General features: G+C 44.3%; 1 protein-coding gene across 2 annotated transcripts in view; it reads left to right on the forward strand.

The window, feature by feature from the left end:
• Positions 1-26678, forward strand: part of GRIN2A (glutamate ionotropic receptor NMDA type subunit 2A) — a 421881-nt gene that overhangs the window by 356807 nt on the left and 38396 nt on the right. For both annotated transcript variants that reach the window (XM_077141849.1, XM_077141850.1), the window contains exons 8-9: positions 2868-3097; positions 9493-9653. In XM_077141849.1, the coding sequence (XP_076997964.1) occupies positions 2868-3097; positions 9493-9653 (391 nt within the window). The remainder of the gene's footprint in view (positions 1-2867; positions 3098-9492; positions 9654-26678) is intronic.

Genomic DNA, 26678 nt, shown 5'->3' on the forward strand with positions numbered 1-26678 from the left:
ACTCATTAAGAAGCTCCCACCAAGCCAGTGTCTATGTCATAGGCATAAACACATCAGACCATTTTTAATGGATTTTCTTCAACGTGTTCTAAGTGGGTAGTATCAGATGGGTGCCAGAACCAAACCTCCTTCCTGCAAAATGACAATAAGAGATCTTCATGGCATGGTCGTTCAACAGCACAGCAAAGGCACATGGATTTGCCAGATATTCTTTACATTTGGAAGATCAGTACTGGAAACAACTGGTGGGTCATGCACATATGTCATGGGGACTTAGTTTTACTGAGACCCTCCCACTTCTTCTTAACTGTTGAAGAGAGTGGTAATTACTACATAAGCCACCTCCAATCAACCAAACATTAAACACTTCCATACATTTTTACTAAATACCAGAAACTGTCAAGTTCTGTTCAAATGGAAGTTTTCCAGCCTTCACGAAAAGGGTGATGCAGCTAGCCATCAAGGGGCTTCCCAAAAAAGTGGGATCAGAGACAGTTCTCTGCAAGTGAGTATACTGCAGTAGTGTAGACCTTAATATTTGAAGAACCAGAGTTAGTGCTGCTTGTGAATTCATTCATTTATATAACAGTATTTTTTGTGTGGATGCCATGTGCCAGGCACTGTGCTGGCACTAGGCATAGTGTGGTGAAAGATAGGGTCTTTTGACTCTCGGAGAATATAGAATTCAGTGGACATGGTCAACATATAAATAAAGAAATGAATAATCACAGATTGCAATAAATCCCCAAAGGAAGAAACAAGCAGAGAGAGCCACTTCAGATAGGGTGAACCAACAAAGAAGGTCCTTCCATGGAGATGGCATTTGAGCTGAGACTTGAGGGATGAGAAGCATCTGGTCAGGTGAAAAACACAGAAAAGCAATCCTTACAGAAGGAACAGCCAATGCAAAGGCCTTGAGGTGAAATTGAGCCTGAGTCTAATGAGTGAGGTGAACAGCAGCATACAATGAAGGCAGAGCAGGAGGCAGTTGACCATAGTGAGTATTTCAGAGTTTCTTCCAAATGCAATGAAAAGGAAGAGGGGTAATGCGACATATACCATGTGAGTGAAAGGTCACTGGGACTACCGTCTCAAGATCATGGCAGAGGGCAGCAATGATGGAAGCAAAGAGACCAGGTAGGAGGTACCCTGGTTTTCCAGGAGAAAGAATTCCAGTGGTTTGGACTTGTGTGAGGGCAATGGAGAGAGAGATAGGTCAATACATTTGAGATGTATCTTAGAGGGCAAAAATGATACGAAAGTCATCATGTGAAATTATTTCTCCTTTGAATGACGCAGGCGTCTGAAAGCTGATGCAAAGAAGGGAATCTCTCATGCGGACTCCCCAGCCCTTCTGTGACATCGAGGTTTTCCATTTGCTGCTGGCATGAATGAGGCAACTCTCAGGAAGTGACAGCTACTTGTTCCTTTGTGCAAAATGGTTTTTGGTTGCATTTCATGCACTTTATGGGTGGAAATTATATTTCCTTGTAATAGCATTTATAAACCAAGAATTCTAAAGGTCTCAGACAGATTCTTTCCAATTGCTTATTTCTGATTCCCAAATAGCTGTCACTTCTGAACATGCAACTGTAATAAAATTAGGTAGTTCCTGAAATTTAACTGGATTGACTAATTATTTTTTTCCTGAGTGTGTTCACCCTCTTGAGAATTATTCTGGAATTTCATAAAACTAGGCAAAGAGAAAGAAGAGAGATTGAGATTAAGAATAATAGAATTAGTTACTTTCTCTTTATAGTGTTGTATATGGATAATGTAAGTATTTCTGTGATCTGAGCTTGGCCTCTGGTATGCAGAAAACTTCCTTTTCCTAAGCCTCCTCCCTGGGGCTTCATAACATACATCCATCTGAATTTATTTCTGCTACGTTATTTACTGCCCGCTCTGCTTGCATCACCAATTGAAGTCTGAGCAGGTCATTTTTTCAGATCTTCATTTACTTAAAGACATAAAAATTAACCTTCTGTTAAAGAAGGGCCCTTTCTCCTATGAAATAAGAGCATAAATTGATTTTTTTCTGGGCAGAGCGGAGACTTGAAAGCTCTAAAATGTGCTTTTTACAGCCTGCATATTCCCCATCCCAGTAAAATTTGGTGTATTGTTTTGCTTCTTTAGTCAAGTCTGTTTCAAGGAGCATTTCAGAATCTTAAAAGGGACACATCACTTGCAAAGATACACTAAGGAGAAAAAGTGCTGTGATATCAGAGTTCGTTCTCCATGACCCTGCAACTAAATGCCTTCCATCTGTGAAGTGTTAGAAGAATTAAGCTCTATTGTCCCATTTTTGAATGTCTCCACTTGCAGAGGGCTTTAGTGTGGTTTAATTCCTATCTTGTGTACGCTTTACTTCTGCATTTGAACAGGAGCAATTGCTAGAAATGGTCAGATTAGAATACCAAATATCCAATTCTCTGAATTGCATAGATCTTTATAGCATCTCCAATGAATAGTGACGTTTCCCACCCATTTTTAAAAGGCTCTCTTTATGATTATCAAGGAGATTGATTACCACAGATGGAAATCAGATCCAAATTTAAAATAGGTCCTAACAAGACTTCTCAGCCAAACCACATTTTGCATAAATGTTTGCTTTTCTTACCTTTCTTGTTTTCTTTTAAAGGAATGTAGCAAAACACCCAGGTAGATAAAAATGTGAGAAGGATGCTCATTTTTTAAAGAAGGAAGTTTGGGGGGCTGAGTTGCTGGGGCCATGCCAGGACACAGCTGTGATATGAGCCCACCTTCTGGGCGCTTCCAGCGTCACTGGTGGCCGCTGCCTGGCTCTCTTATGCTCGCGCGTGTACGTTTTAAGAAAAAGCTGAGCGTGTCCTTTCTGTTGTTTGTAGCACCCCATGGGCCTTCTTTTACAATTGGAAAAGCTATATGGCTCCTTTGGGGTCTGGTGTTCAACAACTCCGTGCCTGTCCAGAATCCCAAAGGGACCACCAGCAAAATCATGGTGTCTGTTTGGGCCTTCTTTGCCGTCATCTTCCTGGCCAGTTACACGGCCAACCTGGCCGCTTTCATGATCCAGGAGGAATTTGTGGACCAGGTGACTGGCCTCAGTGACAAAAAGGTAAGCTCCTCCCTCGTGCTTTCGTCTCTGCCTACGGGGCGGTCTCAACTGTTCTCCCCTTAGAATGGAGTGATTTAGGCTGTGATCATGCAGACTTGTCAGTCCCAAAGCACAAAGCCAGAAAGGTTTTATTTTTTTCTTTTTAGCTCCACGTGGCATATTTTTGATAATCTTAGGAATCTTACCCTAAGCTTATCTCTCCCAAAGCTACAAGCTTCCGGATCTAATTTGGAAACCTGGTTTCCCCATGTGGTCGTTTTCTCATATTTACGTCATCATTCTGATGATGCTAACTGAGGCTCTGTGATTCAAGGACACGTTAGCTCTTAGACTGGAATTCAGCCTTCCAAGGTGAGTGTGATTTGGGGTAAGAGCCATTGGCATGGACAAGGAGAAACTTGAAGTGGAAGTGAGGGGAGTGCTTTGAAATGCAGGTGCCCCCTAGCCTCTCTCCAAGCCCTGTGGCTTTGGACAAGTCTCCTGAGTATACCAAGCCTTGGATTCCTCAACTGAGATATGATAAAAGCATGTCTAAGTTTCACACGGAGACAAAACTTACAGCTCCTCTTTACTGCATAGCCAAATTGACCTCATCATCAGCATTTCTGACTCACCTGAAATTTCTTCGTGGGACACAAAAGGAGCAGAGGGACTTTTTTCATTTATGATTGGTTTCTTTTCCTTAAGCAAATCACAGGTCCTCCCTCATGGGATTTTGCTTTCCAAATCATTAAAGTAGGAGTAATAACACCCAGTCTCCCTTCTCCACCGGAGGGTAACAAGGGTTGCGGGTTTGAGTAACTATTAAGAAATGCACATTGAGGAAGGAAAGAGGGAAACTGGGTGCATCCTCCTATTGACATTTTAGGTTCAGGAAACAAATCCTCACCTGCTAGATTCAGCAGTGCCGGGATTGCAGCACTGCAAAGATTTTCTGTCTCATGTGTGTGGATAATTTGTCTCTCTTTATAGAATTGCACTATCACATCTTGTTGACATAAGTCTACATATCTCCTTATTGCATTCATCAACAAACTGCTGAATAGAAAATCAGTTCATGCAGTCTTTACAGCTTATCCAGGCTAAACACTGTGATTGAAAGAGTTTCTAAGAAGCCTGCAATCAAAAAGATGATGAGTGGCTGGGATTAAAGATGGAGCCACCTTCACAAAGACACCATTTTCCTGTGAGGTTTGGCTTCTCTGTGCTAGCTTCCTGCTCTCAATGAGCAAATGCCACTCTACTTAACATGGCATTCAAGGCGCTGGGTGATCTAGCCTAGTCCCACATCATCCCCTCACTTGCCCCCCATTTTCATTCCTTAGGCACTCCAAGTTTGTTTCTACTACAGTTCCTTTGTACTTGCTATGCCCTCTCTAGAATGTTCTTCTCCCAGTGATTTCATAGCTTGACTTTCAGATATCAGAGCAAACCACTTCTTTGGAGAGGGTCTTCTGTGGTCACTTCAGTGAATTTGCCTGTGCTCCCATTAAACTTAAATTCTAGAATGAAGGCATAAGCAATATTCAAATAAATGTAAATGGATAAAATTTCAGGCAAGGATAAGTGTCATTGAGGAAACAAAATGGATGAGATTAAAGCTGGTTTGAGGAAAGGGGATATTAGGGGTGTGCTTCTGATAAAGTTATGTGACATTCAATAGTTGCTCAATAAATTGTTGTTTAAAGGACAGATTAATAAATACATGCTGTAGACACTGTGGGCACCTCACTTGTATTCCCGTGATCCCTATTCCCAGCCCCCTGTGTCCAGTCCCTCTTTTGCATGCTTTGCTACCAAAAACTCAACCCAGAGGTCTTCAGAGGTTTGCCCTTGGCACTGGCATGGACATCGAAGTTCCCCCAATCCTTGTGGCAGCCTGCAACCAATGGCTAGCTGATGTGAGAGCCCAAAAGCCCAGCTGCTTCTTTGCTTCTAAGTGGGACAAGCTATGAGGCCCAGTGGACTCTACAAAGCTCTCCATAGGATCAGGCCAAGACTGGGACTTGGCCTTAAATCACACCTTTCTTTGTGGGGCTCCTCCTCCTCCCTAAACTCCTGCCCCCCACCCCCTTCCTGGCTTCTCCTGGACCCATTCCTTAATAAATCGTGCCCACCGTCTTTGACTTAGTGTCTGCTTCTGGCAGAACCCCACCTAAAACACATGGCACCCACGAGACAGGAGAGTATAGCATCAAGAGTCCAAAAAGGGCTTGTGTTCCCTGACTTCTACTTACTAATTGACCCTCCTTATTCTTCTCTATAAATTTGGGAATGATAGCTGTTGCAGGTTCGAGATGAGACTGCAATTGTGAATGCGCCTTGTGGCTATAAAATACTCTCGACACCAGTGTGACTCCAACACATTATGGGCACAAAAGTCAAATTCCTAGAAGAAGTGACCAGAGTTGCAGTGAAAGCAGTGTCCTGGATGAGAGAATTTTTCCAAAAAGCGGTTAGGACCACATTTTTCTTTTTCTTGCTATTTTCAAAGGCAAGGGGGAAAACCATTTGCTATATAGCATTGGGTATAAATAACATGATCACTTGTGGGAGAATTAATTAGAACCACTAATAATTTGACTGACCTTCTCAGACTTGGAAATCCTTGCACAGATACTATATCCTCAGGAGACACAGATCCGTTTCCTTGCTCAGAGCATTCGAGGTTAACAGTTAGCACTTTTAATTAAATGTTTGATGCAATTAAATAAACAGCAGAATTCTTGGAGTAAATAAGCAAAATGCTCCTGGAAGCTTAATAGCAGAGAAGCCAGGAAAGTCTGCAAAATAAAAATCTTCATTGAATCTATTTATTTTTATACTGTGCACAAGTGGCGGCAGTGGTGGTATTTTTCATGCATACTTGTGTAACAGCTCAGGTTTACAATACTTTTAGGACACAGGCAGGGTTAGTTCTTGCTGTGAAAGAGGCATCTTTGGAACAGTCCTTTGTGTACTCAGGTGAACTTGGCCTTAAGTGACAAATAAGTGAATTTGTGGGTAGGTGCTCCCCTAGGAATTATCAAAGAAAAGTTGAGATGCTGGTGGGGACCTTTTCCCAAATGTGGGTTCACTATGGTAGAGGAAACCCACCTCTGGGAGACAGCTTCATATAATAGAAAAAACACTTGGTTTTCCTGGGACCAGACAAACTTGGGTGCAGGTTCTGGTCGTGCCATTTTAAGTTACGTGGCCATTGCTATGCCAGTATTCCCAAGGTGCAATTTCCTAGTGAAATATATTTCTGCCAGAGTTGGTGCTGGAGTTGGAACTAATCAGCACATAGTGCTGAGCTCATGGTAGGCATTCTTGCACGTTACTTTCTCCTCCTCCCTTACTTTCTCTCTTCTTCTTCCCTTCTTCTCCCTCCTCTGACACCTTTCCGTCGTCTCCCTCCTTCTCATCACTACCATCACTGCCTGATTCAAACCACTCTTCCCTGCTGGGGTTGGCAGTGTTATTGCCGCAAGTCTGGCTTTGGGGGCAGCCACGGAGGGCACTCGGGGAACTCTCCTAGGCTGACTGGCCCATGGATATGTTCTCATGGAGTCGTGCTGCCTCTGCGCAGGGTGGTTATGGGGGTTCCAGTCCCAGGCAGCAGGGCCCCCTGGGATTCTTCTCCCTCTGCTAAAGGCCATGCACCTGTGTGATGCACACGTTGAGAAACAAGAGGTACTTCCTGGGAGAAGACTGTGCTGGAATGTTCTTGCAGGTGTCCTTTCTGGCAATTTCCAGGCATTCACTTGATTAAGTGTCAAAGCAATCCCCAATTTGCAGATGGAGAAACGGAGGCCCTGAGACTTTCAGTAGCTCCCCTCAACGGTTCAGCTCCCTAGTGGCTGATGAGAAGCTGACCTCGGCTTCTCTGTGCAAAAGCCACATGCAGCCAGGTAGCATGAGCATTGAGGGCAGCCTTGAGGGAAATGCCCGGAGAAGTTCTGCGGTTCTCCATTCAGTAGTTCCATTGTATGGTCTCACAGCAGTGGAGGCTTCTGCACCTCCCCTTCTTCTGCTAACCTCCATTCGTTTTCTTCTGCCTGTCCATGGAACTCTCTGGAAGAAAGTTGCACTAGAAATCCTCCCAGCAAGAAACCCATGTGGAGCATGTCCTGGTAATAAACCCTGCCAGGAGCTGAGCCATCCTTGCCTCTGTTTTCAGCATTGCAGGTCATGACTCTATAGTCACAACCAAAATCACTGTAAGGGTTGTGACCATTCATGTATATAAATATAATGGATAAAATCCAGCTAGACCACATGTGGAAAGAATGAATACTGGGAAATCCTGTAAGTGTGCAGGTGGCAATGCAAAATATATTGCAAATCAGCTTTAAAAAGTTTGACGGCCTTTAATCTAGTGGGAAAGCCTCCTGAACCTCCGTGTTGGGCTGAATTTTCTGTGGGTGATGATTCTATTCTATCAAGGCTAGAGGAAGTGAACAGCATCCCAGAGACCAAATATCTGCCTCTATGCCATGTGATCCAGAGGTGGGGAGGAGAGGAAATCGTAAAGGCGCTATGCAGCGTCTCTGCCACAGGTGGGGAGTGAGCTGGGAAGGCAGTTAGTCAGTGAGGCTGGCTCCGAGGGTCTCTGCAGACTGAAGGCAGCTGCTGGAACCTGGCTTATGAGCAGAGCTGCCACCTCCGCCCCCCAGAGCCCATGGCTGCCATGCAGATGAGTGTGAGCCCGATCTCCTTCTCTGGCTATGATGTTGCCTGCTGGAGGTGTGCAAAGAGCGTTTTACTGTTCACACACATGCACACACACAAACAGAGTCACAAAGCGGGTGTCTCATTTGGACAATGGATGGATGGATGGATGGAGGGCTGCTTCCCCCAGATCCAGTCGCGGCAGCTTATTAGGCAGCAGCATGCCTAATTTAGGGGAAATGATTTTCAACTGGAAATTTTAATTAACAGCGAAATGAAGTGTGAGTCTGGAAAACAGAGCAATGCTTCTGGTTGGGCCGACGCTCGGGTAAACCTGGAAGCTTTCTCAGGAAATTCCTGGTGCTGTGGTTGACATGTCGGCCCAGGAGTTGGGGGGAGCTCCAGAACCCGGCCCCAGTTCTGCTGTTGGTTTGATGGGCTTCCTGCCCTAAACTGGTCTCAGATCCTTGTTCTTAAAGAGGAGGGGTCCCCGGACATGGTTTCTGAGGAAGCACGGTTAAGACCTGGGCCTCTGGGTTTGAATTCCGAGCCACCGCTTACTAAGAGTGTCATCTTACTTCAACAGCTCACACAGCCTCTCCGAGCCTCAACTTCCTCATCTGTAAAATGGACCCTGTAAGATGGACTCCCCAGTGGGGCTATTGCAAAGGGTCAAAGAGCTAACACTTGGAAAACTCTTGTCGCAGTTCTGGTAGCATAGAAGTCCTCAAAAAGAATTAGTCATTATTACCATTAATTTCTAGTTCCAGAATCCTGTCTTTCATAGAAAAAAAGAGGCTCGGGATGACAATAACAAGGAAAAATAATGACAACTTTATTTTTGAGGGCTTCCTGCATTCCAGGCATTGTTGCAACAACTGGACAAATGCTATATTTTAAGTTCATCACAGCAACCCTGCCAGGGTATTACTGAATGACCCCCCTCCAGCAATGAGGAATAAATGCAGACAGTGAGGGGTGACTTGGCCCATCTCAGGGCTTACGGACTGCCAGTGCAACAGTCTGGAGCTTTGCGAATGGTGGGTCTGAGCCTGAGCCCACACGCTTAACCACTGCCTCCATGTGTGTTACCTCCAGTGTGTTGACCGGGTTTCTGGGACACAGCACCCTTGACTCCCGCTCTAGCTGAGTGGCCCCAATCAAGGAGGACCAGTGCCCAGGCCCTGTGGGGGGCAGGAGGAGCTTGATCCACACGCATGCCCGAGGGAGTGAGCGGGCGAGCGGAGGATGTGCGAATGGCAGCACAGAGTCCTTTTCCGACCGTGTGGTGGAGGTACTTACAGATGGAGTCCAGGGAAGGAAGAGATCGCTGGCGCTTACGGAAAATTTCACCTCCAGGTAGAGAAATGAGCTGGACTCAAGCAGTGCCTTAATTCCAGCTCAGTCAGCATTTATTGAGCACTGACTGTGTACCTAGCACCATGTTGGACCCAATTGTGGGACAGGAAAATCTGGCAACTATCTATTGAGCACTCAACTACAAGATGTAACTGTCCCTGATCTCCTGGAGTGCACAGACCAGTGGAAGATGTGATTAGGTAGAAAGAAAGAAAAAAAAGTGTTCCTTCACTGTCCTGTGCTGGTACATGCATGCGATTAATCCTGAGTCAAGATGCAATGATGACTGATTATTTCTTCTCCTTCTCTTTTCCTCCCCTCCTCTTCTTCTCCCTTTCTCTCCCTCCTCTTCCCTCTCTCTCTCCCTCTCTTTCTCTCTCTAGTTTCAGAGACCTCATGACTACTCCCCGCCCTTTCGGTTTGGCACGGTTCCTAATGGAAGTACAGAGAGAAACATTCGAAATAACTACCCCTACATGCACCAGTACATGACCAAATTTAATCAGAAGGGAGTGGAGGATGCCTTGGTCAGCTTGAAAACAGGGTAAGGATGGTGATGGTTTTTTTCGCCCTGCAGGACCGCTCGCTGATGAACCTTGCAGAAAATAACCCTCTGCCTGACTCAGTGCTTATCTGTCCTTCTGTTGTGGTTTGGGGAGAGCAACTGTGGTCACGGTGGGCCCCAGCTGAGGGCTGTCTGTGTTAGTCTGAGAGCTTCACGCACCTACTTCTGGACTGGGCGAAGAAAAAGCAAATCCAGGACACTTCAAACTGAAGAGAACCAGAGGGGTTCTCAAACTGACAAACAAGTTGTTCCAACTGTATAGGATGCTTTAGTCAAAATAGAAAAACCTAAGAGGTTTGAGATTTTACTTAAAGTGTTATAGACGATCAGACTTTAGGTTTTTTTGGGAGATGGAGTGAATGTCAGACACATAGATAGCTTTATATAACAACCAAAGGTATGATTTTGATGAAGGAAAAAAATATGGAAAGAAGAGCAATGACAACTTGGTTTTTATTAAAGTACATTTAGCGTAGTTCACTGGTAGAATGCTCGCCTTCCAGGCAGGAGACTGGGTTCGATTCCTGGACCATGCACCAAAAAAAAAAAGTACATTGAGAGTTCTTGTCCACTTGTCAGAATCATTGAACATGGACATACTAAGTGATCTATGCTACAAAGACTGGGCAGTGGTTAAGTGTCTAAGCTTTGGAGCCCAATGCTGTCTTCATTTGCCCCGGCTGCCACGAGAGACCCCACTCAGTGGTCTGGCTTACCCCAGTGTTGTCTTGCGGTTCTGAAGGCTGAAAGTCCAGCCCACACACATCGGCAAGGCCACGCTGCCTGCCCGAGGCCGTAGCGCTCCGGTGGTAGCTGCCTACCCTTGCCCAGCCTCCTCTCTCTTCTTTCTGGCTTGTTCCAATGTCTGGTTTCTACTGAGTGAGTGACTGCCTCTGAATGTCATCTCTCTGTAAGGCCCGCAGTCATGGAGATGAGGACCCACCCTGATTCCATTTGGCCACACCTTAACTAATACCATCTTCAAAGGGTCCTGTTTCCAAGTGGTTGACACCCACTGGGTGGTGGATTGAAACCGGAGCCTGTCTCCTGTGGGGGTGTGATTCAATCTGCAACAAATGCACTCCCCACCCCCACCCCATAATTGCTGTGTGACCTTGGAGAGTAATTAAGCTGCTTTAAATCTAATATGTAAATTAGGGATCATCATAGGACCTAATTCACACGAGTTTTGTGAGGATGGAGAGAGAAGATTTAATAGAAAACATTTTGGACACAGCCTGCTACATAGAAAGTACCTGATTGCTGCTACTATTACTTGTGGAAAGGGATTAAATGCTATTCCATGGCATCTGCAAAGAGTCAGAGATGTGTGGAAAGCAGTCTTGAAAGGGTTCCGTTCAAACTGATTATGTTTCAAAGGAAGGAGTTGCTTAATGCAGAGAGTTTTGCTTATCCTGAAAATTAACATCTATGGAATGTCCCAGCCATTAGGAAAGCTTGATGGCTGTGTGCTCTTGCAGCTGAATTACCGGATCATCGATTCTGCCTCTGCCTCTTTGGCTGTGTCCACCTGTCCTGAAGGTCTGCGGCTCGCTTGTGTCCGGTGAGGAGAGCGGGGTCCCCTCTAAGCCATTGAGCCTTTGACTGTGAACATCTTGACAATGGGGTACCTGCCTTTGCAATCCCTTTGGTATCTCTGCAGGGGCCAGAGTGCACTGAGTTAGAGTTGAGCCGGTGACTTGTCCAAAATCAAAATTGCTCATTCTGATTTGGAATGATTTTTTAAAAAGTTACTAAAATGTACAGAAAGTATACAAATAGTAAGCATGCTGTTTGATGACTTTGTACCAGCTGAACATCTAGATTGATTGAGTCACCACCAGCCCCTGAGAGCTGCCCCTCACATCCCTTTCTGGTCACAATCTTCCACCAGCCGAACTGACTTCTAAAGCTAAGATGGATTAGATTTTGCTTGCTATTTTAACATTGCATTAACAAAACCATGCCGTATGTTTTATTTTCTTCTTTCTGTCTACTTTGGCTTGATATTCTGTTTGTAAGGTTGTTGCTTATAGTTCCAGTTCTTTCATTATCTTGTCTGTATGGAATTTCATGGTGGAATATACCACAAATTCGTCTGTCTTGTGAATCTTGTTCACCCTTGGGTAATGTCATGTCCCATTTTTGGTTATTATGAATAACTCTTCTAAGAAGATTCTTGAGCACATCTTATTGTTGCATGTGTCTGCATTTCTCTAGTATATGTACCCAGGATTAGAATTACTGGGTCCTGGACTCTGCACATGTTCAACATTGTTATACACCAGATCAGACAGATATTTATCATTTTCCAGCTTAGCCCTGGATTTTTTCCCACTCTGTGGTCTTTTAATCGACATGTACTGTTGCTTTGGACAAACCTTGAGCACAAATGTGGATGACAACAGTTGGAAACTTTGAGGAAGTAAGTGTCAGAATCTAATTGAAGCCTGCTGGTCTCTGCTTCATCCATCTGTCACCCAAAGCACAAGATGGGTTGTTTTCTTTCTTTTTTCATCATTTTTTAATAATGCATATAAAAAGTGGGCAGAGAAATAGAAACCTTCTCTGGTCACAAATTGTACAAATTATTTTCGGAAAGCCACATAATAGCTATAGCATCCATCTTAGCAGGCCTGGGCAAGTGGTGGGCTCACTCTATGTTCAGTTGTCCATGGACATGCCCTTTGGACTGTGATTTTAAACTCCGGAACTAGAGCTAAAGGGGGGATGAGCCTTTAGTTTTAAGAAGCGACTCCACACACTTTCAGGGATGAGGTTATAACTATCAGTGCTTATCTTGGGAGGTTCAGTTCTGGGGATTCAACATTAAGAGAAGCCACTGCAATTAATTAATTTAATTTGTGAACAGATAATACACTTGTGTGTTCAAAATAAAAACGTACATGAAAAGGTAAACAGCTAAGTGTCTGCCCTACATATTGGTTCTCAACTCCCTAGCACCCACCACCTCCCCTCCCCCTGCCAGTAACCACATTTACTAGTTTCCTGTATCTTTCTAGATCTTTCATTGTCAATACATAAATGCATGAAGTTATTACTTTACAGATGCATGGTCTCTTATCCTGTGGCTGTACCATAAATAATGTGTATAGTCAGTGCTGTCTTCATGGACATTTACATTGTTTCCAACCTTTGCTAATGTAGGGAACAGTGCAGTAAGTATCCTTGTGTATGTGGCACATATGATGTAGAAAACATTTGTCGAAATGCTGGGTCAAAGACTACATGCAATTGTGATTTTGACAGATATTGACAACTTTCCCTCAAAGGGGACTTTACACTTATCCCATCAACATAAAGAGCGTGCCTGTTTCTCTAATCTTTACCAACACCCTGCATGATCATTCTTCCAAAAATTTGCTAAGATAATGGGTAAAAAAGTGCTGAAATATACTTTAATTTGTACTTTCTTTATATCAGTGAATTTGGGGCATACTGTATATATAATTATATGTAATTCAGAGCCATCTGCACTTCCTTTCTGGAAACTTTTCATTTATTTTTTATTGATGTGTTGGTCTTTTTCTTATCAGTTTATGTATTAGGGTTATGAGTCCTTTATTTGTGGTGTGATCACAATTGTCTTCCCCAGTTTGTTGCTTGGTATTTTTTCCATGCAGATTTTATTTCTTTGTAGTCTAGTATGTCAACCATTTTTACAGCATCTACATTTTGAGTCATAATTCAAATGACTTTCTCCCTCCTATTTTGGTTGCATTTTTAATATTTGGAATTTTCCTTGAGGTATGACGTGAGCTATGACTCTAATTCCTCAACTGCTTATATAAGAACCAAAATTTGAGAGCCCCTGCCCCAGGGCTGCACTAAGACTGCTAAACTTGTTGTGTTGACCTGTCTGCTCAATATGAATCTGCTCACCTTCCAGGATCTACTTCACCTGGCTTTGTGATCTGTCCTTTTTCTCTCATCATTTCTTTTCCCTTTAAAATTTTTTCATTATGAAACACTTTATTTAAAAAATATGAAATACAGAAGTACGTACTATTTAAGGAGCAATGATAAAATGAACCCTTCATGTGTCCACTTTTAAAGCATATTCCTTCCCCTCCTACACCCTATAATGTACAACATCACTTGGTTCCTTCCTTCTGGAAGGCAGAGGGAGTCGTGCCATCTGCTTCTGAATTGTTAGACTTCAGGGACTCAGATTTCCTTATGCTGCCTCCAAAAGCCTAAAATCCAGCAAGCCTTGACTTTGAACACCCAGAGCATGTACTCAGTTGCTGGGTTCTAAGTCTCAGAAAGGTCCCATCACCTTGGTAATCCCAGCTGCTTAGCGAATTGTGCTTGACAAGAGGAACAGTAAAATGGTGAGACTTCTTTATGGATTGCTCTTTCCCAGGACGGCCTTGGACGCTAAAGGGGGGATATGAAGTGGTCTTAGATGATGGCCCCGTGAATTCCACCTGGGTCTGAATCTACACTCTACCATTAGCTGGCTGTGGCCTTAGACAAGTCATGTTGTCTTTCTAAGGCTTAGTTTCCCTATCTAAAAAAAAGTGACAAAGTTGGATTCTTTGAACTCTAAAGTAGTTCTGTGGTTCTTTTATTTGTATTGAATGCATGTTTAAAACTTTCCAAAATACAAAACCCAAACAAAACTTCCATGTAAACAACTCTCAGGTTTGCAAGAAAGGATTTAGAATTGTGTCCCAGTTCAGGTATCTCCAAACCCAGTCAATGGACCACATGTGCCTGAATCACAGCTACTCGTTAAAATGCAGGTGTTGGCCCCTTGCCTCTATCATCTAGCGAGAGTGCCCGCATGTTCTCTTACAGGTGTATCTAATAAATTTCCTACCTTCTTGCTCTACCTGGGCTGGGCCCTTGACTTCTTTTTCACAGCACAACCAAAACCCTAGAAGTCAAAATCCAGCAACATTTTTGGTGAGCCAGCCAGGAGACACTTCTCTTTGTCTGTCTGAGCTGCTAAGTCATGAGTGTTGTCCAGGAAGTTTGGCTACGTACTTCTGCTTTTTTCTTCTTGTTTGGCTTTCTCCCTGTTGCCCTCTGTCTCTCTCTCTGAATATAGGGGCTCAAAATGCAGCTCCCCAGGACATAAACACAGTTCACCCTGCGCCACTGATGCCCTCCTCAGAGGTGGCAGAATCCCCATCTCCACGCCATGTAAATCCAAGGAGACTCAAAGCAGTGGGTGATACCTCCCATTGGGACCTGACTCCTTCCCACCATATTGAGGAGGAGTCAAGTGGAAGCCAAATTGAGTTTCTTTCTCTCACTCACCCCTTCTCTCCTCTGCTCCTACTTACTTGCTCTAAAAAAAATGCAGATGTCTGCATTTTTCTAATGATAGAGCCTGTGAGTCTGAATTTTAGCAAACATCTCCCTTGCCCCAGTTCATTCTGATGCACACTCAAATCCTATTACTACTATTCTAAAGGAGCTCAGGAAACACATTTTCTTGAGAGACTTCTGCTACAAGGCAGTTTGTAAAGAATAGATATGCCAAATGCTTCTATTTCAATCCATAATAACTTGAAAAGGAGTATAGGTAGAAGGTAACTTACAAGTAAGTTCATTGTTCATTGAAATCAATAATGAAGGAAGAAAAATCATCCCAGGAGTTATCAGATAAATCAGTGTAAAGTAGGATTTGATGTACAGGCAAGATAGAGATAGGATTTTTCAGAAGCAGATCTGTTGTGATATGTGGGGTTCCTCTCAATCTAAGGTGAGTGACTCATTAGTGACCCCAGGTTTCTGGGTCAATGCTTCTCAAAGCAGAGCCTGAGAACTACTTTGATCTGCTAGGGATGCTAATAAAAATATAGTTCCTGAGTCTCTGGGGTTGGGCGACCTGGGAAACTGCATGCTTTACAAACTCCTCAGATGACTCCAACGTATGCTAATTAAAATTTGAGAACCTCTGCTTTAAAAGAAAGAACTGAAGCTTAAATGAGTGCAGATGGATTTAGATTTACAAGTGCTCTGTCATCAGAAGCTGATGTTCTCCAAGCAGTTTTGGCAAGTGGGCAAAACTGCAAGCCTGGCATTTATACCAGATTTAAATTAGACAGTCAGCGTCTCTAGGACTCTGAAGAGCCTAATATTTCAAGGCACTGTGGAATAATTCAGTTAATTTTATTCTTAACTTTGATTGATTTTCATGTAGAATCATATGTATATAAAATTATTTTAAAATCCCAATTTCCTTTAGAAGCAGCAACATTTGACCCTGAAGACCTCACATTCCCTGTGTGATTTCATTCCCAGCCCAACACTGGGAAACTGGCAGGCCTTTCTTTGGCTTCTCCATTGAGTACTTTGAGAGAAGAGTTGGAAGGCAGGGTTGTCTTTTGCCCAATAAGCATTTTCCATCCATAGAGCTCAAGTCATCTTCAATGAAATGTCTCTAAAAATAAAAGGAGGGTGGCCACATGTAGTGTCACTAAAGTCTTCACAGAAGGGTGACCATTGAACCCAGGTTTGCAAAGCCTGTGGAATTCAGGAGCCCACATTTTTGTTCACCCCCTTCTAGTAGTTGTCAGATGTTGGTTGATTGAGTATTGGAAGGTGGTGTTCCGTCTGTAGTGGACAGAACAAGGAAGAGGAAAGACACTGCAGAAGGGAGACGATGCACAGAGGCCTGGGGCACATGAGTTTAGGTTTCGATCTATTAATTGGAGGTGCCTTTGGGACACCATCATCATCATTTTTCCCAACATCTTTACATTTATAGAGATGCTCCCACTTGTAAGATGCCACGCTGGGCTCTTAGTGTGCATTATCTCATTTAAGCATCATGAAAAAATCTTATAAGCTGGATAACTTTTGAGAATCATCCCCTTTGGGAAATGAGGCACCTGAGGCGTAACAAAGCTAATTCATTGCCCATCAGACTATTTAACCAAGTAACCACATTATGGAAGCATTAAGTATAGGAGTTAGTACTGAAACCCAGGTTTGCCTCCCCTCTTGGAAATGCCACCGAGTCAGTTGGATTTAAGGAGTTGGAGCTTAAAACTGAGGAGAGCATTTTAGGCTCAAGTTACGTATTTCAAATATACATTACTTATAGACACTAATATATAACATCAACATATATGTAAATTATATTATATGTATATATGAATGGTGATCTGGGAATTGATAAGATAATGGCATCTGTATTTCTATTCTCTAAAGGGACTGGTTTGAGGGTCTTAGAATTTCCTAGGCAAAGGTGGACCAGGAATTTATTAGGCTTTTCACTGAAGTTATTTGCTATGCAGAAAAAGTTCCTTCAAGGATGCCATTTGAGCAGTTTCATTTGCCGTATTTATCAGCCAAGCAGAATGGAAGACAGAGGGTTCATTTTCAGCTGCTGAGTTCAAAAGCAGGCATAGTCCTCGGGGGTCAGCGTGCTTTTCTCTTAAGTGGGATAGCATCATCTCCAGAGAAAATCAGATCAACAATGACCTGGTTTCTGAGATCCACCCCCACGCTGCAGATAAAGCTCGAGAATAATTTGCTCCCACATCATAGAGTTAGGATTTTTCCTTAATACAAACTCAGGAGAACGTAGACACCTTTTTTCGTACTCGGAATTTGTTCTTGTTAAAACACTATTAAAACAACATTAAAGGATTTTTAAGGCCACCCAGCAAAAAGAGTTAAAAATAGGAAAGCCGAAAAAAGATGTTGAACAGAGCGCAATCCTAATTTTGCAAACTCAGAGAGGGAGAGAAGGGGGAAAGAGAGACAGAGGAAGGAGGAAGACAAAAAAGCATCATCAGAGGTGTGTTAGGTGGTAGGGGCTGTGATCTTCTTTATGCCCCTTTATACTTAAATATACTTAAAATTTTTTGCAACGAAAATATTACCGATAATAATCAGAATAAGAGGTTTCTTCTGAATGTAAGTCGTCATTTCTTCCTGCACTTCCTTCAAGCATTTGGCCTCGTGTGTGTACATTTCACGTTGCTTTTGATTGGTATATGTTCAAATCGGCATTTTGCTTTTCCCTGTGAAATCTGTGCAATGCCATTAGACAGTTGTGTTTAATGACTGTGTGGTATCAAATTAAATTAGAGAAGATTGAGTTAATTTAACCTTTTACTGCTCTGTGTTTTCATCTGACATTGAGGGGCTCTAAAATAAATTGTCATTTTAAAAACCTTACCGAGATGGGTCCTGCAGGGCAGCTCTTCGAGAGTGCCCTCCTACCTACCTCCTCATTCAAACTTCTGTGCCAGGAGCAGCCCTGCCTGCCTCCCTTGGAGCCATGCTTTTGTCTTATGGACAGTGCAATTCTTGCAACTTAGTCATAGTTTCCCTTTTTTGCTGGAGATACTACTTAATTCAGAGCTTAATTTACTGTTCTCCTTTAAAAATTGCAGAGGAGCGTATGGTTTGTATATCTGTTTACTGACTTTACTAAAGTCTTAGCTCTGTTCGAATTGCTTTATCCTGATGTTAAGCCCTGTTTTACTGCATTTTGCATAAGCCACCCGAATTGGTTTGGGACCTAAACGAGGTATTTTTTACTAACTAGCAACATTGATGGGGATCATACCTATATGCCAGATGCTGTTACAAATCTTTTGCCTGCATTATCCTATTTAAACTTCATGAAACCCTAGGAATCCATGAGCATCATGATTCCCATTTACAATCGGGAAACTGGCATAATGTTGGTTAAACTGCTTGTCTGGGGTCAGTGCTACTCCAGAGCTCCTCTCTGAGTCATGTCTGAAATAAACATTACCATTCCATAACACTAGACAATTAGACGGTTTCTAGTTGGGCCCTAATATATGAACCTCAGTAGCAGTGTTGTTCACACTTTAACTTTAAAAATGTCTGTTTCTCCTTTGAAAGCCTCAGCACTGCTTTTTATCCTTCTGTTGAAATGGGGAAAAGAAATAAACTCATAAGAAGAAATGTTTTCCTTATGTTGGGAGTAGAATGGTTTAAAAATGTCTCTAGGGGAAGACAGGGAAGTAGCAGGGCTCCGTGGCAGATACCATGACCCTAGGGCTCACGTCCTCTTATTGATCACTGAGCTCACAACGGGGACTTGAGATATAGGATCTTGTTTCATCCTGATCCAGCCCTGCCAGATAAGTGTTCTTGCCATTTTACGGAGGGGGGAACTGAAGTTCAGTGAGGGTAAGCCACTTGCCCAGAGTTTAACATTTGGGGAGTGTGAGAGCCAGCATCCAAACTCAGGCTCTAGCTTCTCTTTCTGCCACGATGCTCTGCTTGTCCTAGGACTGGAGGGATTCTGCGATGAGTCCGACCCTGGTCTGACCCCTTTCTTACGAGCTCATGGGAGAGGACGCAGCAAGTGGGTGGGTGCCCTTGCACCAGCAGCACCGACTTTGGAAGTCTGTAGTGCACCTCCTTTCTCCCCACTGTGAATATTATGAGCCACTCACACTGACCCAGGTGCTACAGTGGCCACAACATGCGAGTACCAGGATGATGGACTCTCTTGCAAATGTCTTGCCCAGTCAGCAGCAGGTGCTTGAGCAGCAGCTGGGAGGAGTGGCTGACCTTGGGGCTGGGCTGGCACAGGGTGGGAAGCACCATTCACACTCTTTGGCAAGGGCTTGGGGCCAACTTCAAACAAATGCCTCTCCCCTGGCAAGTCCAGCCTCCTTCCCAGTGGAAAGAACCACAGGCGGAAGCAGGAGGGGAGCTCAGGTACCACACCTGCGGGTTTCCCCACCTGTGCTGCAGTGTGGTTTTCCCAGCACCAACTTCTGACAGGTGTTCAAGGTCAGGGCGGCCAGAGCAGGCTCTCCTCGGGTGTCCAGGGGCTGGAGAGAGACGCTCCCGGGCTCGGTGCCCTGACTGGGTGTGAGCTGCAGGGAGGGGGTGTTGTTTCCCACCGGCTGCTCAGCACACCTGTGCAACCTGGGTGCTTGTGTAGGAGACCGGTTCTCCACTCCCCCTGCCATGGGGTGATGTAATCATGGGTGCCAGCTGCTCTCCCATGGCTTCTCCATGCCCTGCCTTCTCATCTCATCTATTTAGGCAGCCATCACTCTGTGCCCCTTATCTGTAGTGCCTCGTTTTATCTTCACAGCTGCCACGTGAGGTTGGCACATTCATCATCTCCACTGCTCACACGGGGAAACTGTGGTTCAGGTGTACAGGTGAGTAAGTTACAGGCCCGGGCCCAGGACCGGTGAGCTTCAGAGCTTGGACTTGAGCCCGGAGACCCAGCTCTAGGCTTCCTTCTTTAACCGCTGTGCCATGTTGTTCCTTGTGACAAAATATACTCTCACTGTAAAAACTCAGAAGTACAAGTAAATGGGCACGCCCGTCACAGTGTCCCAATCCCAAACTGCTCCCCTCACACCTCAGGTAAGCAATTATCTGCTTGATGTACGTTCTATTCTCCTAGACATTTGCTATATGCATTTACCTCTATATGTCCACATATATTATAGATTTTCATTCTGTGGGATGCTATTAAACTGTATGCAGGATGTTACATTTTCATTTTCAATTAATATGTTTCAGAGTTTTCTGTGTCTGCAGGTGTAATTTGCCTTCATTTTGTTTGTCTGCTGGACAAACATGGTATGCATTTATCAGCTGATTTTATTCATTCCTCTCTTATAGGGCCCCCTTTTTCCAACCATTAGTCATACAGCTTCATTCAAATCCTTGACGAGGCCTCTGTGGACATCTGCATGTAGTTCTCTAGAAACAATAGCAAAAAGTAGGCTCTCAAGTGGTCATGCATTCTTGAAAACTAGTCTTATGATTGCTGATTGATGCAATTAGTTGTTTATTTTCTGAGCAGCCTCTTGGTACAGACGATGCTCTTTAGAATGAGCCATACCTAACTTCGCCTCCCAGCTCTCATACTTAATGACTGTGTGACCTTTAGCAAATTAAATAACCTCTTTGAGCCTCAGTTTCCCACACCTCGGTTTCACAAATCCTGTCTCCCAGAATTCCTTTGAGAATTTATGTAAAGTATCTTACCCTGTGTGTGACACATGAAGCAGTTCTACTGAATATTGGTTCTGTTCCTCCTTGTCTTTTTCACATTCATATGTTCTCGGGCCCTTGAAATTCCCTGTCTTGGGTTCCTGGTATGGGACAAGTTCAGCAACCTCTTTTTGAGTACCTGCCATCAGTATGAAATGGTCCTTGCGGGTTAAGTACCCTGGATTCAACTTCCACCTCGAACAACCTCCAGCTGTGGGACCTTGGACAAGGTGATTAACGTTCTAGAGAGTGGCTTTCCCTTTTATGAAATGACACTGACTTTGGGGCCAACACTTGGGAGTTGAAAAGAGATATGTAGTGATATGAGTGATATGAGATATGTAGGCTAGGGGTTATTTAGCATGGGGCCTGACACATAGTAAACATCTGAGAAAGGTTGAGCATTTTTTAAAACATGCTTTACATCAGGGTATTTGCAAAAGAACGGGTAGCTTGATCCCAGCCCTTGAAGAACAAAATCAAAGGAACTCTATGAAAGCATTCTTTTCCTGCTCCAGCACTTGAATTGTGTACAAGGCATTTTATAGCCCTTACTTCATTCAACCAGCACAGAACCATATGGGAGAGACTGTTGTTCTCCTCCCTGTTCAGATGAGGGGTAGCAAGGCTTAGAGAACTGGACAGATTTGTCCAACATTCCACAGTCTGAGACCAAACCAGTTTTCCCAACTCCTCACCCCATCTGTGGATCTGAGTTGTGGCAGTCTTCACTGACATGCCCAGCACTGCATGGTCTTGCTTTGGCAGTTGGTTGCCTGGACTTGAATCATTAATGCTGTGAAACACTTGGACAAAGATCTGGAAGTAACACTTCCAGCCAGACCTCAGGTTCCTTATTTGAAAAATCAAAAGGTGATCTCTCAACGCCCTGAACATGGGCAGTTCAGGTCAAACGATAAATTGAACAGAAACAAAGCAAGAATTTGACTATCATTTTAACCCTGCTCTGTTTGAGCTTAGCATCAGTAGGCAAAGTTAGGTGCTCTCCAGCTCTGAGTTTGCTCACGATCTCTCTCCCCACCCCCGCCCGCCACATCTGTGCTGGTCTCTTTCTGCTCTTTATTTGAATCTCTTTCTAGTTCTATTTCTACTTCTTTTTCATTGCCTCTCCCTTTCTGTCCCTCTTTGTGTCTCTCTCTTTTTATTCTCTCCCTTTCTGTGTTTTACTATCTCTTCTCTGTTCTTTCCTTTGCTCTACTCTCTCTTTCCTTTCTACATCTCTTTGTCTCTTAAATACCTCTTGTCTTACTTGGTATCTGCTCCCCCCTCTCTCCCCCAACCTCATTTTCTCCTTCCTTCCCTGCCCCTCTCTGCCTCTGTCTTACAAATTTGCTCAGAATTTTCTCACCTGAAAAAAAAGAAACAAGTCTTTATTTATTTATTTAGTTTTGCATGGGCAGGCACCGGGAATCAAACTCGGGTCTCCAGCATGGCAGGTGAGAACTCTGCCTGCTGAGCCGCCATGGCCCGCCCAACAATACTCTTTTTCACTTAAGTCATAGCGAGTACCTCTGGTAGAAATTACAAACACAAATTAAACTGACAATAACTAAGAGTATGTAGAGTAAAATTTGTTATTTATAAATTCTCTAGATGACTCAAAACATCTTTTTTGGTAAAATTTGGATTTCTGTGTAATTTTGACCCAGGAGAATTGAACTTAGTGGAAACAATAACCACAAAAGAAAACCCAAAATGGCATTTAAAATGTGTTGTCCAAAAGCTGATGGATGAGTCAAATCTTTGTAACGCTTAGACACAGAAGGATTGATCCCAGTGAAAGTAGTTTCCCAAAAGTTGGAAGCAATTTAACTGTGGTATACAAAACATTGATCTAAGAATTAAATTAGCTTTATGTTGTTGCTCTGGGAAATGCTTCCTCCAGGAAATCCATCAATGTCAATGTAATTTTAACTTATACATTTATATTCGTAAACTGAAAGTCAAAACATCCTCAGGGCTCAGATAGATGGACCAGAAAACTTCCCAACTGGCTGAGGAGCCCTTCAGATTCACTGTATGAGGTCACTTTCTTAAAGTCAGTTTCAGAGCACCCTGTGTGGATGGGGATACAGTCTCGGGGCATGCCAAGCTCCTCTTGCTTTGGGATGCACTTTGAAAGGTTGTCATCAGCGGCACCGCTTCTTGGGCCCATGCACACCCTTCCCCCACCAGTAGTTTTGCATCTGTACAGAAGCTGGTCTGCGCCATGATTGCTTCTCTACATAACGAGCTCATCACTGCTGCACAATCCTTTGAACGTGTACTGGTATCTGAAGCTTACAAGGTGCTGACACTTGCATTTGAGTCTATCCAACAGCCACCTCTGTGAGATGAGGATTCTTTTCCCCATTTTAAAAATGAAGAGACTGGCGTTCAGAGAGGTCCTCTGATCAGGTCTCATTCATGGAGCTAGCAGAGGTACACCTGAACCATGTCCTATACTCCATAAGTTCCCAAAGAGACCCACTGGCCTAAGTGGCTGATGGATTTCTCTTCCTAAGAAGGCTTTGATGTGACCTGAAAAAATGCATTAAGTTATCATCAAAGAGATGCTTAATTTTCAGTAACACTTTAGAGCAGAACTTCAAAACACACATATGCACACACACATACACACACGCACACACTCTGGTTTCATTAATTCATCAGAACAAGGCAATGTCTTATTAAAGGCTTCTTGAATGTTAATGAATGAATAATTAACTTTAACTATATAATTAGCCTTTAAATGTACTGAGCCCCCCAGAGAGCATCTGAAAGCACGCATAAGATGATGAGCTAAAACCGGAAACTTTTAATGAGGGACTGTGGAGACCCTTGACAGTACAAGTACCTATCCCCAAAAGGGGGTCATGCCTTGGCTTTAGGGTGTGGTGCTCCCTGGCAGAAGGGGTGTCAGATTTGCCAAAAAAGCAGTCTTCGGGTGAGAAATGGACTCTCAAGTCCACCTTGCAGGCATGGGAGAGTCCTGCTGAAGTTACAGGGTCAGATCTGCACATTTAGGGTAGCTGTAGCAGCTCTTAAACGCTGTCAAGATATCTGGCAGGAAGCTGCTAGGTTCAAGTAGCATGGGACACACGCGGCATTCCTCCTTACTGTGCTTCCTTGCAGATTTGCAGAGAGGCGGTCTTACTTCCCCCTCTCATTCTGAATTACTGTCATTTTTAATCATTTGCTCTCTTGGAGGACTGCGGGTGACAGGGAGAGGGTGACTGCACCCACACAGACTCTGTGTTGCCTGGCGGGGGGTGGGGGTGGCATGCAGCCAGCATCACAGTTTGGGCTCCGGCTCTGTTCCCACCCTCTCTTTGGGACACCAAGGTGTCATTTCATCTGTCACAAATTTTTAGAGACTGGAGCTCAGCCTGTTGTAGAGAATGAGGCAGAGAGGCAATGCCAACCCCATTGCCAGGGTGGGAGCTCTGTCCCCATTGCTGACAGCATCTTGAGGCTCTCAGGCCCTGAACTTTGAACCTCCCCTTGCCCAATGGGAGATGCACTTAGCCAGTGACAACCACGTCTGTGACCTCCACCGGAGCTGGGACAGACAGAATAAAGACGGAGTCCTCTTGTAAAGCAGAAGAAGACACCAGACTGTGTAACTGAGCTCCCTGACCATGAGTCTTCTGCTCTTAGCTCTCAGGGACTTTTTCCCTCAGTGCTGTTCCAATCCCAGCACGTGCCATTACAGAGCTGCCGCCTCACCTGTCACTGTCTCTGGCAATCACTGTTCAAATCCCCCATATGATCTTTGTCCAAATTGAGCCTCAGTTTCAAGCTGCCAGTTTTTTTTTTGTTTGTTGACCCTCTTCCTTCAACAAGAAGCCACGGCCGTCTATACCTAAATGTCTCCCAAAGGAAAGGGGCAGGACGTATTGGGGCAAGAGAAGTTTTCTATGGTGGTGTCTCCAGACCTTACATGGCTGTGAGTCTGTTGTAAAGAGACAGAGGTACCTGGACAACCCACCGAGTCCTTCTCTTTATCTTAGACTCCTCCCATCTCATCCCTGCCTCTTCTTTCGTAACATGTGGCCGGATTTATAGCTGTGACCCAAGATCTGAACTTATCGAGTTGCCTCCATTCATTCCACAAGTGTTGTGGACACCTTGGCTTGTTGGAGTCACATCTGTGGCCTTGGGTGTCTGAATGCTGCCCCTGACACCTGCAAGCTCAGACAGCCAGTCAAATCACTTTACCTCTCGTTCCTCAGTTTCCTCAACTGTCAGTGGGGAGAGCAGTGGCACCTCCATCTCTGCACTGTAGAAAAGAGTAAATACAATGAGATAATGTGTGTCAGGCAGTCAGGACTGGATCTGACCCATAAAATGCACCTGACCTCTCTGTGAGATGGAATGTTCTGTGAGATGGAATGTTCTGAGCATTTGCTCTGGCCAGGCACCGCAAAGCATTCTACTCATACAAAAGCATTGTGTCCCAGCAGCCCTCTAAGGGCATTTTATTGTCAGCTGTTTTGCAGAGTGCAAACTGAGGCTCAGAAATATAGATCCCTGGCCCAGAGCCCTGATGACAAAGCCCACTTGCCACTACATGAGTGATTTTAGTTTTTTTTTCTTTTTAGCAATGGAAACATTTTTTTAATGAAAAAAGATCAAATGTAGACCATTTTTTTTGGGTGGGAATGGGGAGGGGGAACCCAGAGCCCTGCTCCTCCAGCCTTCACTGTACCCAGCACAGAACACCTAGAGCTCTGGGCTACCAGAGCAGCCACCAGCCTGCTTGACTACACACACTTAAATTTAAATAAATGAAATCCAAAAAAAAAAAGAAAAATTAAAGTTCAGTCCTACAGTGGCAGTAGCTGCATTTCAAGTGCTCATAGCATCTGAGACAGTGTCAATACAGAGCACTGACAGCATCACAGAGAGTTCCTTTGGGCCATGCAGCGTCTGAGGGTTGGGTCAGAGTTTAGAAATATCATAGATGAGCCCCAGGCTGCCTGGCGCTCAGAACCCCAGCTGCTAAGAGGAACACAGTAATAATATTAACATCACAGCACCTCCCTGCTGGGCAGTGGGGAGAGCCTGGTGGGACGACGTTTGTCAAGGGTGTTCCCTGAGCAAATGGTGGCCGTGGCTTTCAGAGGAGGGGGCTGTGTGAGCCCAGAGTGTTTGTAAATCCACCGGTGTCCATGGGCATTCAGCGGACCCCAGCTCTCCAGAACCGTTGACGAGGGAGAGAAGCCTGGCCTGCGCAGCACTGTCCTTTCCTTCATGTGTCCTCCTCGATTTGATTCCTACATGGCCCTGAGACCACAGAGCGCTGGTCCATGGAAACAAGGCCCCCAGCCCACCACAGGGCATGCCAGGGGGTAACTGCATTGGTCAGAATTGACCATGTCCTTTGCAGTTGTCACCCCTCCTACTTGATGGTGTCTTGTTCTTTTGAGTTTGTCTCCCAGGAAACTTTCCCTTTTTTCCCTTCTGCCCATCTGGCTGTTTGTGGTCCAGCTGGAGAAGATTTGTTGTGAAGTATGGTTACCGATTTGCAGAAAACTGTGCCTGTCCTTGAAATACCAAATTCAGACTCTTGTTGGATTAAACTCCTGGTTTGTTTTCCGAGTTCCATCCCAGAAACTCACCAGCATGCAATGGGTTAACAGGATGGAGACAGGTTCCAGCCCATGAATGTCAACGGTGGCTTGAACATCCGAGTGTCCCCACTGGGCACATACTTGTATGTTAATGTTTGTTTTCTGAGGAATTAAGAGAAGCAGGTTGGATGGGACTTAGAAGGAAATCATGCCAAGATTCCTGACCTCTCCATGGCAACTTTGATATGGGAAATATTCACTGAGAGAACACCTGCCACCCATGGTCTGAATCACCCACGATGTGCAGGCTGTCCAGAGTCCCAGCTGATAGTGACAGCACGTGCCATTGACTTAGAGAATCATAGGATGCCACAGCTGGAAGAGGACCCTACAGGGACCGTGACGACCACCTCATCTCACAGAGGAGGAACGA

This window comes from Tamandua tetradactyla, chromosome 23 (assembly GCF_023851605.1).
Source record: "Tamandua tetradactyla isolate mTamTet1 chromosome 23, mTamTet1.pri, whole genome shotgun sequence".
In the NCBI taxonomy this organism is placed as follows: Eukaryota; Metazoa; Chordata; class Mammalia; order Pilosa; family Myrmecophagidae; genus Tamandua; species Tamandua tetradactyla.